This window comes from Plutella xylostella, chromosome 14 (assembly GCF_932276165.1).
Source record: "Plutella xylostella chromosome 14, ilPluXylo3.1, whole genome shotgun sequence".
NCBI lineage: Eukaryota > Metazoa > Arthropoda > Insecta > Lepidoptera > Plutellidae > Plutella > Plutella xylostella.
The window spans coordinates 3,468,310-3,482,575 of NC_063994.1; the positions used below are offsets into that span (position 1 = coordinate 3,468,310).

Consider the following 14,266-nt stretch of genomic DNA (forward strand, 5'->3'; position numbering starts at 1 on the left):
ATTGTATTGTATTGTAAAAACTAAGTTCTGAAACGCTGCTGCGCGAGCGATGACTCTATCGAGTATTAAACGTGCAGATTGCACGACAGCTCCCGTTCGTTAGTTTTTCGTCAGTATAGAGTAAACCCCCAGCTCCGACTCCCGAAGGCAGCTTCAATCGCGTTGGCGACAATGGCATTATATCTCACTAGAGTTTTGGCAATGCTGTTAGAATTTAAGTCTATTTTCAAGCGAATTGCCCTTTTAAGTCCATAGGTTTTGGATTTATTATTCCAACCACCAAAATAAGTGTTACCATAAAACTTTGAAAGCTTTCAAATATCTTAAACTTAAACAGATACGTTTACATAGATAAAACCTTCTTCAGACTCTTCATTTGACTCCGAGGGTAATTCTGAACAACTTTTATTCGACGAGATTTCGAAATTAGCTAAAAAAATGCTACTTGATACTAAAAAGCAACTAAAAATCGCATCTTCTACTACCAAACTACCTTTTTAACGGCTTTTTTAAATATTTCAGTAGCAGAATGCAAAAAAGGAACGAATGCAGCACAATCCCCGAAGCGGCTGTCAACCAAGAAGTATTTATCAAGAACATACGAATACATCCACTTACCAACAGAGTCACATCGCGCTCCCCGTTTAGGAAAACTGCTGAAAATTTCGAAATCCAGACTTTTCTATTTCACGGTGGTACAAAACCAACGTTCGTACTTTACCGTTCTTATTACGACGGACATAAGAGTTACATTGCCACCATCCGCAAACGTCTCAACATAGTGAACACCAACTTGTCACGTACGAAGCTCGTTATTTCCGGAAGTTGTCGCCGGATCTAAGATGGCGAGATAGCGCACTTCCGGTCAGGGGGGCGATTCTCAAATAACGGTGAATTCATATTTGGGTAGGGTATTATCCTTGAGCTCAAATTTCTTAGTTTCTCACTCTGTATTGAGGTCTCCTGTGCAATGTCGATTACGTTTTGATGATTGAGCTTTGAGAATAGGAGCAGTAGCATTTAGAGATTCTAATCTAGAAACCATTTGAGCTGGATATTCGGAATATTACACGTGAAGGATGCAAGTTTGATAGTTTTGCGTCAATTTGTGGCTTCGAATTGGGATGGAGCCGTCAGCGAACGATTTGCTCAATTATGCATTAACGAAGATAAAGATAGTAGAGTTGCAGCTTAAGTCATAGAAAAGATCGAGCGTAACAGAGGAATTTTAAGCTAGTGTCGCCCTTAAATGACTAGCTTCGACAGTATACAATATACGGATAGAAAGAGACAGTCATATATTAAATGCTGATATTTTTCTGCAATTACTTGTAGTTAATACTCCTTATTATGTGTCACTTAGGTACATATAAAATAATAAACGATAGGTACATGTAGGGTGGATTTGATCAGTGAACCTTGAAACGTCTGCTCAATATCTTTTGTTACAAAAAACTGCCCAATCTATTAACAATTACACTCACGGGCAATGAAAAAGTTCCACCCACAAAATGCCGACACCAAACAACCCCAATTTTTTCAAACATTTCATTTATATTTTAAAAAAATATTACCGTTTTTAGTTGGTTATATCCTGATACTCTGTTAAATGTACTTCAATATTTCAGAAGGCGTCATTAAGCTAGCCTTCTAGCCTTTTCCGTTTAGGAGTAATTTGGTGCTTTTCTCAGTGGAACCTTTTAATTGCCCGTGAGTGTAGATTGAATATTTTACTACCGACAAATTCCCATGCCAGTTTTTCTACATTTCACACAGGTATTTCATAATTCACTACACGAATACCACAAAGTTATAAATCAATTACGTTATTAATAACCGTTAACCGTTGCATAATTTTAAATGACCCAAAAAACGGGGTTTTAAAATAAGTAAACTCGTTTATGTTGGTTAAATAACTTAAAATTTAAAAAGCCTGAAGATTTCTTTTAAATCATGTAAATGTTGGTATGTCGGTAAGTATTGTCGAATCGCGAGCGACGCTGCTTATGGATTGTACAGTGCTCCAAAATTGATAATGCGCATAGAAATCTTTGACAGATCGGTTGTTTTCGATTATGTGACACATGATATTGACTCCTATTTCTTTCGAACAATGTGCAAAATGCAAGTGTTGTTTTTAAGGCTCTTACGATTTAATGATTCGGATGTGAAGATCTGCATGTGCATTATTAATTTTGGACAAGTGTAAATGGACAATATTTAATTTTTTTACCCCATATTTTTACCACCTTTAGGTATTATCATCAAAATGCATCGCATCTTAAACATGACGTCATCAGTATTTTATGAATTTCTCGAAAATAATACAATATAAAAATAAAATGAAATATTTTTTATGGCCTTTTAAGAGCTAAATCTCGAAATTGTTTTAAATTTATAGCATCTTAAGTTTTTTGAAATGTTGTCCATTGGTAATGTGTCGGTTGTCCACAAACCCGTACTAGGCCAAATTGGTGGATTAGACCTAAAACCTTTTCTTCATTGGTAGGAGACTCGAGCCCCAGCATAGGGGACATGATGATGATGATGATGAATGTGTCGGTGGTGGTAGTGTGGTGTGCCCGAGCCTCTTGTACGTGTTTTGATATTTACGAAAACGAAAAAAGTTTACGTTTTCTCCTGTCATCTGCAACTGCATACATTAAAAAACTGTCATAAGTTTAATTATAGTTTCCGCTACAGGCGCCTCTTTAAGTGACGTAACGTAAACTTCTATAGTTTTCGACAAACTATCAAACCTGTATTAGACCCTCTGTTTCGGCACAAAATTGAACGGTGGAATGTGTCACAACGTTTGTTATTAATGGATGACAGACGGACGCTCGATAAATCTCTCGCGGTTACATAAAACTGCCATGGCGCCCGCAATCGGAAAATTAAAATAGTTAAGAACTACAAATGACAGCTGCACATAATTAAACAGGGTTATAGACCGACAATGCTAACTTTGCAACAAAAACATTTGCAAATGTGAAATTAAGTTTCTTAGGAAAACTGTGCAAAAGTGCTGGATTATTATTATTATTAGTATGCATTCAAAAGCATCGCATTGCTACGCTGCCTCAGATGTTTGTAATTTTCCTAGAAATACATTCAATTTCTTCACTAGTCTCTCTACTAATAAAAGTTGAGTAGTTTCCACAGCAAACCAAAATAATTTCCGCTTCGGATGTGAGGACGTCCGGTCGTGTGTTTTGCGTCTTTGCTTTGAAGTTCAGAGGTTGTATGTTACGTAGTACCATTCATCTTCTTTTTCTTCTTCTAGTGCCTCTCCATAACCATACAACTAAGTTTTTTTAAATATATATTTTAAAACTGAGATTTAGGCAGGTTAGGTTTACTGGTGCTAGTTATTATTGGTTTAGGTACATTTAACAGCGAACGAAAACTAAACATGGTTTATCCGTCGCTTTTACTTTATTGGTACTCGTTATTGCAGCTAGTTGGCTTATTATTATTGCGACGAATAAGAAATTATTAAGGGCATAACTATTGTTTACAAAAAAAAACTTTGGAACCGATAAAATAATTGCTGTACTAACTTGCGACTGTGTACCTATTATGTTTTATCAGTATATACATATGTAGATATATTTCATTCATTAATTTTAAAAGTTCTACCAAAAAATACGGGGGTTTTACTGTTAACCTGCGTTTACGTCTCTATGTATACTTTGATACTCCTAGCTACGGTTGCCTTTTAGAGATGGTTAGTTATAAGGCCTATCATATATAGTCTCCGCTACATGAGATGGGTTTTTTGTATATCTGTATTTGTCATCGTAGTAAAAAAAAAAACACCAATATTTAATATTTGATAATTTTGACGGTCGAATGGCGTAGTGGTTAGTGGCCCTGACTGCTATGCCGAAAGTCCCGGGTTCGATTCCCGGCTGGGGCAGATATTTGTTTAAAGACAAATATTTAGTACTCGGGTCTTGGGTGTTGATATTTATATTTAATATCTATCTATCTATGTATTTGTGTAGATATATCAGCTGTCCGATACCCATAACACAGGCTCTGCCTAGCTTGGGATCGGATGGCCGTGTGTGAGATGTCCCCACATATTATATATATATATATTATATTATATATTTATATAGATTCTCCTCTTAATTTTGGGGGGTCAATGATATTTGTAAGTCGCAGTGCTGACGCCGCCGCTGCCCTGTGCCATTTACATTTGTGGCATCGTTTGACAATATTTATAAACAAACGGAAACCGATAACCACCTCTTTACCGAACGGAAATTAAGCACGATCTAACGACCGATTCCGAAACTCCGATTCCGCTAACTAACGACTTTCCTCTGACGTGCCTGCCGCATGAAAATGAAAATTTTCAGTCTGAGCGATGCATAATAAACCTGAACTATTCCACTACTTGCGTGATACCTATACAGGGTGTTGCAAAAACGGTATGCTAAGCCGAAACCTACATGAGCAGTGACCTTTTTGCAACACCCTGTATACAGAGTGAACGAAAGATTATTTACAGTAAAACATATTGTGTGCAGAAGTCTCAGGGTCTGTTTCACAATGTCTGGTTAGTGGCTACCTGACGGATAAAATACATGCTGTCACTCTCTGTTATTATTTTTTAGACAGTGACAGCATGCATTTTATCCGACAGGTAGTGACTAACCAGACATTGTGAAACAGGGGCTCAGTGTGCTTCCTTCGGGAAATCCACTGATTAAAGCAACTCTACACATACAGGGGGGGTCACTCTATACTAACGAAAATCGAACGAACGAGAGCTGTCAGGCAACGAGATAGAGTCGTGGTCACTCCGAAACTTAGTTTTCCGTTATACAGGGTGTTGCAAAAAGGGTATACTAAGCCGAAACCTACATGTGCAGCATGTTATATCTAAGCCCGAAACTGAAATCAGAAGTAAAAAATTCGCGAAAAAAAAAATTCATTTTCCATAGAAACTTTGTTGGTCACGTGACTTTTTACTATGGAAAATGATTTTTTTTTTTTTCGCGAATTTCCAAATTCTGATTTCAGTTTCGGGCTTAGATAAACCATGCTGCACATGTAGGTTTCGGCTTAGTATACCAATTTTGCAACACCCTGTAGAGTGACCCTCCTGGAGCAGTACTGCTAAACGATGATTCTAGCCTATTCGGCAGCTATGCATTAGCATACTAATTAGTGATTCAGCTATTACTATGCAAAAAGCTGCTTGTGTCACAAAGCAGAGACAGTACAGAAGTAAAGCTTTACATACTTAATGTAGATTTCAGGAATCAATAATGCACATAATGTTTCCTTTCAATTGATCATAAACACAATTAAATGTAAGTACCTAGGTATCTCACTATTTTAATCACTATTATCATTAGACTGAGCTGCTGTCGAGGAGAGACGTAAAACTCATAACACCTTTTTGTGTTGGGGTTTAAAAATAACCGCATTGCAACCTATATCGATTTATACTATTCAAAGGTGCGTGTTTTGAAACTATACAAGGCCAAAACGCACCCATAGTGAACTATACTCTAATTTTTAATTCCGCGGAATTCTGACATTTCATTAGTGATACCACTAAAAAAGCTCTTCACCGAAAAAAGGTAAAATTTGGATTCATTTAAAGGCAATATTATTTTTAATGTTTTCATAGAAAAACATATTTACTTGCTCAAGTGAAGTAGGTAATACAAAAATAACAAATATTTCAATACTAGCTGTTGCCACGAGCTTCGCTTCAACTTAATTAGTTTACCCGTGGGAATTCCGCGATAAAAAGGCTACTTTTTATCGCGGAATTCCCTGGATTAACACATAAGCTATTTTAGTTTAGGTTTATTAGTCGTAGATCACATTTTATTCTGTTTTATTTAATAAAATCTTTCAGCTATTATGTGTTAATCCAGGGTGTCAGCTAACTCCATTCCAAATTTCATAAAATCGGTTCATTTTTTTTGACGTGAAGGTACACACATACATACACATACACACAAACTTTCGCATTTATAATATTAAGTAAAATCACGACTCACGACCATTGTATCGAATTAATTTTAATTACTTCATTTTATTCTTTAGCATGGCATCACTTGCTACTAAATTCAGGTTAGGTAACGGTTAAAGATATCAAGCTAATATTTCATAAAGATGTACATAATGATGAAATTAAAAGGAAAAATATCTCAGGTAAGTAGACTTGTACGGAACCCTCAGTGCGCGAGTCCAACTGGCACTTGGCCGGTTTCTTATCGTTGACCTTTCGCGTTGTGATAGTTTGTTGATTTTTATAAACGTTATGGAGCCACAACCTGGCCCTTCCCAGGAAGCCGCCCCATCTGACAGAGCACAAGAGTCTGACTTTCTCTCTCCCAGAAAGAAGCGTCTTCGTGGTTCTTTTGCGCCTAACGTAAAGACCATCATTCTAAATATTTAAAAATATAATATAGAAAATTGTCCGGATACAACTGATGTTCAGACTCGTATTGAAAAAAGTACCCAGCCAAAAAAGGTTTGTGATCTCTGACATGTCAAAAATGGATAACTGTCAGAATTCCGTGAGATTAAAGATTAGAGATTAGCACAGTATAGTTTCAAGTGAAAAAAAATTATATATTTTACTTGAAAATATACACGATTTGTGCGTACTAATCGCGTATAAGTACTTTAGTTGGGATTTACTGAATCATTCTTGAAAATATGCTTGATTGGCGTACTTGTCGCATATAATTTATACCGACTTGCTGATTCTGATTTACTTACCTATTTCGGTAAATGTACATGACTACAATTTACTTGTTCTGCCTGTCATACCTATAGAATGTTAATAAATAAAGATGAACAAGCTCTAATTTGATTGATAAATTGATATTTATAGCTATTATACTTGCAAGTAAGAATAATAATATCCTATTATTTATATGAATTAAGAGTAATACCTACTAGACTTACGAGAAATGAAAAAGTTCCAGTGACGATAGCTCCTGAACGGAAAAGACTAACTTAATCGCCGTCGGCCATATTAAAGTACATTTAACATTTAACATCAAAATATTATTATAACCAACTAAAAACGTAAATTTTGATGCCATCAAAAACAATACTTGTCAAAAAAACCAAGTCTCGTACGTAACTCAGTTGTTCTACGGTAAAAAGTTGTGACATCCATGTAATAATACCAAGTCTTATCCACGCACGCATCTCAATCTTAAAAATGTTTAATGTTTTATATAAAAATATTGACTCGGCCATCGCATGGAAACACGTGTTAATTAAATTATTTAGTGCGATGACCAATAAAATTCTAAATTAAATGTTTTAAAATTGGGGTCATTTTTTTATTTATTTATATACACCTTATAGCCCACAAAAAACAAATTTTACACAGAAGCATTTTAAAATATAGTTAATAATTAGAGAACAAAGGCAGACTTATTGCTAAAAAGCAATTTCTACCAGCCAACCTTTGATTGGTGGTTAAAGGTTGTATATAATGTAAGCTCTTAAAATAAATTTGGGTTTGACATTTTGAAACTTGGACTTATTGATTGCTCGTGAGTATATTACCCAATAGGCCTATTAGAGACATATTTTTCATCAAGTTTTGGGGAGCCTACAGCCTACCCTATCTATCTATCGGTATTAAATATAAAAACCTACTACCTGGTAACTAATCACGTATAGTTTCAAGTGCTCGCATTGCCGCTTGGCACTTGAAAATATACACGATTAGTACGCAGTGGTAACTGCTGCAGTATATTTTCAAGCCATAATTTTGGCCCAACTTACTTGAAAATATACGCGATTAGTGCATAATGGACTTGTATACTTTGAAGTAAATCATGGCACCATTTTAATTTGAAACTATACGTGAGCAGTCCCACCCTCTGCGTTCTGGCCTTGTATAGTTTCAAAACACGCTTCGAAGGTATCAGTCGAAGGTATCGGTTCCTATATACACATCAAACTTATAGCAACCTTTTTTTCTGCCGATATAACTTTTTGTATATTAAATATTGATAAAAAATTAATTAATATTTTTCCTGCATTTTCGATATAACCCTGATATTGGTGCTCTTTTGACATTCACTAAATCCCTTCAAGAGAATCCGATAATTCAATTCAATTTTTCCACCTACGTAAAACTGGGACAGTAGAATATCTTGATGCAACATTAATAAACCTACTTATAATATTGTAACGCGAACCTACTGAACTGATTTTTATGAAATTTTGCATGCAGAAAGCTGGCAACCTGGATTAACACTAAGGCTACTCGGGATACCTATCTCCTTCGTTCGTGTATAATATAGTAACTGCAAGTAATTAATCATTTATTCTTGGTTTAAGATATTTGCATGCTGTCTGTGTCGTTATTTGTGTCCTGTTTTTTTTTGTTTGTTTATTGTTCATTTATTTATAATATTTCTTAAAAATACATAGAGTGCTCTAAAACCTATTAAGGTTTGAATGGACACTCCGTCACTGTTAAGTCAATAAAGTAGTATTCTATTCTATTCTATTCTAATCTAAGATGTCTTACTGTTAGAAATTTACCTCGTCCATACACGGTATACTTCCGCGGGCAATTTCTAAAGATTTGGGCGAAAATGATTCTTGTGGAATAGAAAATACCTAATCTAAAATCTTTAATAAGTCAAACGGCTTGGGGTGCCAAGTTTTTACGAGCGTTTTTGATTGAAATTTCTTATATAAGAATTTTATTTCAGTTTTGACATCGGCCGTGGGAAATGAAGATTTAAATTTGTTTTTATTTCTAATCATTTATTTTATTATATAGTTGGGTTCCAAAGGGAACTTGAGTCCTAAAATTTTACGCTGGATATTTTTAAAAAAGAAACCTGTTGGCCAACCGAAAGTCAACAAAGAATACCGCTCAATAACTTTTGCAATTATTAAAGTTTTTTAAACAAAAATCCATTGAACAATATTTTCTTTCATTGAACAATTTTTCCTGCGACTGAACTAAGTTTTATTAAATTCGACCAATGATGCAAGTTCAACGGATATTCAACTGGGTTTTAGAGGAGTTTTTAAACGTTTCCCCGGGGAAGGCTCGGTAATTTGAAAAAATATTAAGTCCAACTTTTAATGTAACCTGTATCTGGTGATATTGGGAATTATATGGAGCAGCTCATTCTCCGTTATTCTCACGAGTACCGGAATTGACTGCTCCAGTGGATTAACGAGTACCACCTGTGAGTTAAATGGACTTGAACTTAGTATAATTATGATTGAGCATTAACCCCACCCTTTGTACACTTATATTGTAAGTAAACTTAGTAAACTTATCTATATTATGTTTGTGCTATAGAAAAATTAAGAATTAAAAAAGGTAGATTAGTCATCATTGTATCGAGTAGGTATTCTTAGGGTAACATGCACCAAAGTATTAAATCTAGATATAACTGTCTATATAACTGTCTAATCTCGATATAAGAAACGTCAATCCATATAAATTTATGGCTTAAACTAAATCTAGATTCAATAAGTGTTGGTGCAAGTGGCCCCAAATGTAGAAATTCCAAAATTTGCCATGTCCAATATAAATTTAATTTTTTGTTTGAAATTCGAGTTCATGATTGGCTGCGTAAACGCATTTGAGAAACCTTTAATTGATTTTATTAAAAGTTTAACTTTTGACAGTTCAAAATGTTTAAGTATTGTTGTATTATCAGCTCTCAATAGTTCTTGTATAAGGAGGTCCTTGAGAGCGCAAGATCTTCAATATTTTTTATTTCCGTTAGTTGAAACTTCTCGATCGGAGGAAAAACTCACTTAATACTGAAACTGACTTTGTATTGGGAAATTGGATAACTGAAGCTTTTGTATACTTTTGAAGAATGGTAATAATATTCTTACTGGATTCTGTATTTCTTCTGCGATTTTAAGTTAGGACAATATCTAGATAGAGGAGGTTATGGTATGATTTCAATTAATTTGTGAATTATGAAATGTTCCAGTAGAATATGACATGTGATGTGATAAAGCTTCCCGGATATAGTAGGATTATCCACTTACGGTGCAATTAATACACAATTTAAATATTTATGTTCTTATTCTCCAATGTGAACTTTTTGGTACCGTACGCTCTTAAATAAAGTTGGTTCTTGCTTAGTCTAATGTCTAAAAATTCAGGGGTTTTAGTGACTGGGGCTTTCAAGCACACATCAAGCCACGATAACGTACGTGAACGTACTAGACATAAACTTAATGCTTAATGTCTAGTGGGTTATCTTGGTTTTAGATTTTCCCAAGCAGGATGCATTGCAACTGCATGTTTTGATCATGAAGAGTTTAATCTTCTAAATGGAATCCTTTCACAGAGCCAGCGTAGCGAGAATATTATGTAACGATATTACACTCACTTAGCAGACTCCACCTAGCGTGTTCCTGGGTAAAACTTAATGGAACTTAGAGGAATGGAATCGCCGAGTAACATGTTTAAATCGAAAACATATTTTTACTTACGAACCTCTTTAGCTCAAAGATGTTACTAGCAGGTGCTTTTTTTTTACATATTATGTACCTACTTTACCTTTTTTACTTTATGTACTTACCTTAAAACTATAACCATCTTATATGTACATAGTTTCCTGGCCCGCGATTGGGCTACCTCGACTTCCCCGAAACGATGTCATATTGAAAGTGAAGTATTTTATGTAAAACACAAAATAGACGCGCCAGAGAAAAAAAAATGAGGCCCGAGGATTGGCCGCCATGGTTGTAAGAAGGTATAATGCAGTATTCAAGTATTCAAATAAGTTAATCTAAGTTTTATTTACATTTATTGCTATCAGTCAGACATTAAATTACATTTGAGCAATTCTTCTGGCACCGGCGACGATACCCGCCCAGGTCTCAATAGCCACTTGTTGAATGTAAATGGGGTCCAAATTGAAGCCGTTCAGGCCACTTCTTAATCCGGGCAATTCATACGTGTAAGACAGCGGCACTCCAGCAAGATGCGCGTAGTCTTCAGCGGCGCCTGCAGCGGCATAACCGATCACCAGGACCGAGTTTCCAACAGTGTAAGACGGGAAGTTAGGAAGAGACACCTTGTCAATGTCCTCAGCCATAGCAACGCCGACGGTGTGTAGAGCGAAGGCGTTGGAAGACAGGGAACCATCGTGTCCCCAAGGGTACAGAATCATGCTTCCATAGCTGTGCATGGTAAGGAAGAGTTTCATCCTAGGCAGGTATTCATGGATGATGTCGCGGACGACTCGGGTCTCGATCTCGGAGAAGGGGGCGGTGCCGGCGTAGGTGTCAGAGCAAGGGTTGCTGCTGGTGCCGACGGTGTTCCACTGGAAGTCGTAGTTGCGGTTGCCGTCCACTCCGGGGCAGCGGGCGGTGTTCTGGCCGACGGTTGATCGAGTCTTCCTCCAGAAACGGGACTGTAATAAATCGCGAGAAGTTTTGTTAGACAACTTTAAAAGGATGAAATGCTATATGGTATATTAGCTGGATGAGGAGGGCTGGGGAACAAGTGTTGTGGCGCTCTTTGGGAGAAGCCTATGTTCAGCAGTGGATGATATAGGCTGATGATGATGTTAAAATTTTATACAGGTTGAAACATTGATATTCCGAGGAGAACAGAAAGGTCTATAACTACACAATAATTTATGATTGCCGTTCCAAATAATCCAAAGATAAACAAAACTTACGTTAGTGTGCGTGAACTGGTATCCATCAGGGTTGGAAACGGGCAGAAGGATCCAGTCGAAGTCCCTCAGCAGATCAGGCTCAGTGTTGTTCTCGACCAGCTTGTGGATGGCCCAAGTGACAGTAGGAGGAGAGATCCACTCTCTAGCGTGGATTCCACCTTCGAGGAAGATGACGGGTTTCCTCGTGTCTTCGAAGTTGGTGGTGGAAATCTTCAGGTACCTGATGGGACGGCCTTCGAAGGAATTGGCCGGGGTCACCAGTTTGACCAAGTTGGGGTATCGTCGCGCGATGTCTTGAAGATAGTCGTCGATCTGAAATGGAGTTTAAAATTGCAAGGTTAGCCTATTTATTAAGGATTTATACAGAAATTACCTACATAGAAACAAATGAAATCTTACAAATGACATGAATTCACGAATTATTTTCGGTTTGAAAGTAGGGGGAAAAGGGTATTTTATTCCTACCGGATATTAAAGTATAGTGATAAGGCTTTCCGTTTTGCCGTCTATGTTGTGGTCCTTTTGAAATTTCTTTGTTTGAGAGCAATAAAGTCTTACCTATGTATCTACCTAAAGGAATTAGTTGAATCTTACCACTGGGAACTCTTGGTAAGCGTCGTAGGGCAGGCTCCTGCCTCCGCTGCGGCCCCTCGCCTCGGCCTTCCTCCTCGCGTTCACGGCATCTTCTTGGTCTAGGACTCTAATTGACAAAAAAACGTAATTATATAACAATTATGTTATTATCTCACACACAGATACAGAGATGGATTCAGGTAAGTAATTATGTAAGAACATATTAACATCCAAGACTTGAATTTATATATCTATCTGTCTCAAAATATGTCAAAGACATACGAGTACATAATATACACCAAACAAAAAATTACGATAAAGTGGTTAGATGAGTAGGTATGCTGTGATATGTCATCGTAATTAGTACTTTATCTATTTCCGTAATCGACACTTGATGTGTTTGATAAATGTTATCGATTCTACTTACTTATAATTAAGTAGAAAACCCAATCTACATTGATCTCTAGATTACTTGTTATTCATTAATGTTTTGGGAAGTGATTTTAAAAACAACATGTGTACTGTTTTTTCTGTTTGGTTCGTAGGTAATGTCAGCTTCATACGTAGGTATAGCTATACACTTTAGTACCTACTATGTCAGAGTTACAAACCGTCTTGAATGAATAAAGGCATTAATTCGTTTCATTACTGAACATTGCTGAAGCTGCCATTGCTAGATAGTCCTTGAATTTCTACCTAAACAAGATAACTACACTCTGATCTCCTAAATAAAATATTATTTCAACAGCAAAAAAAACTTACGCCTTAATATCAGAAACATGAACACTGTAGCTGATCTGGTTGTCTTCAAGAGTCTTCACGACAGCGTCATTGACCTCCGGCCTGACGAGGACCAGGCCCTCGCGCTGGACCGTCGGGTAGCTGAACACGTCCACTTCGTACTGGTCCACCAGTAGACCGATCACCTTCAGCTGGTCGAAGGTGGAAGGGCTCACGGCGTAGGAGGTCCACCTGTACGGAATGGAGTCAATTAATAGAGTTGCCGACTGAATTTCGACAATACAAAACTTTTACATGTAGCGAATTTTGCAAACAAATAAATCGACAAGAAGAATTATGTATGTAAAGGTTAACTTATAATAATTACAATAGACTCGTATCGATCCGGAGTGACGACTGTTAATACGTCAACCACATCAAAACAAAGCGTAGGACACAGTGTAGGTACAACCACAACTCTTCAACGGCTTCGATCCATTGATTAGATCATTCAGTACAAACACTTGTTTTGTTTGACACTATCCTAACTTCCTAACTAATATTATAAATGCGAAAGTAACTGTGTCTGTCTGTCTGTCTGTCTGTTACTCTTTCACGCCAAAACTACTGAACGGATTTGAATGAAATTTGGTATACATATGGTATAGACCCTGGGAAAGAACATAGGGTACTTTTTATCCCGGAATTCCCACGGGAAAACTTTTTAAGGCGAAGCGAAGCGCGCGGGAACATCTAGTAATTCATAATTTAGTACGCATTTAAGCTGTCTAAATAATTATCTGAAACTTACAACGCTCTGATTTATACTATGTAAGCGGGGATACACGACCGAGCAAGCCTTTTCGATTGAAGTCTCATCTATAGGTACTACGTCTGGCGCATCAAGGACAGTCAACCACTGATTGGATTATTATTTCCCTGTGGTGACCAATCATCCATCTCTAATTGTTGTCACAATAAGAAGATAATAATGAGATTATTAAATTTATTTACGAACCCATTGTATTCCTCGTGTTTGGCACACACAGCCACCGCCAATAACAGAACAATCCCAACGATCTTCATGATAAACATTACCTGACTCTGAATGCGTTTACAGCTTTATTCCCAATGAGAATCTGATAAAACTCAGATACGATAACCGTATCATCGCGTATCTTCCTATCAGTGCCAGCGAAATAATAATCTTGTCGAATTACTTTGATTAATTGGGAGATTCTACGTAATTTAAGTTGAGAGATTTTAATCGGTACATATGTTTTCGTTAA

At 36.7% G+C, this 14,266-nt stretch overlaps 1 protein-coding gene across 1 annotated transcript; it reads right to left on the minus strand.

Moving 5' to 3' along the window:
* Positions 1 to 10,788: 10,788 nt before the first annotated feature.
* On the minus strand, positions 10,789 to 14,149 carry LOC105385738 (carboxypeptidase B). The gene is made up of 5 exons (XM_011556165.3): positions 13,996 to 14,149; positions 13,020 to 13,229; positions 12,279 to 12,384; positions 11,685 to 11,996; positions 10,789 to 11,414 (listed from the first exon to the last, which is right to left on the minus strand). Exons 1-5 carry the CDS (start codon positions 14,070 to 14,072, stop codon positions 10,830 to 10,832), a joined length of 1,290 nt encoding a protein of 429 aa, XP_011554467.3. The 5' UTR covers positions 14,073 to 14,149; the 3' UTR covers positions 10,789 to 10,829.
* Positions 14,150 to 14,266: the final 117 nt, after the last annotated feature.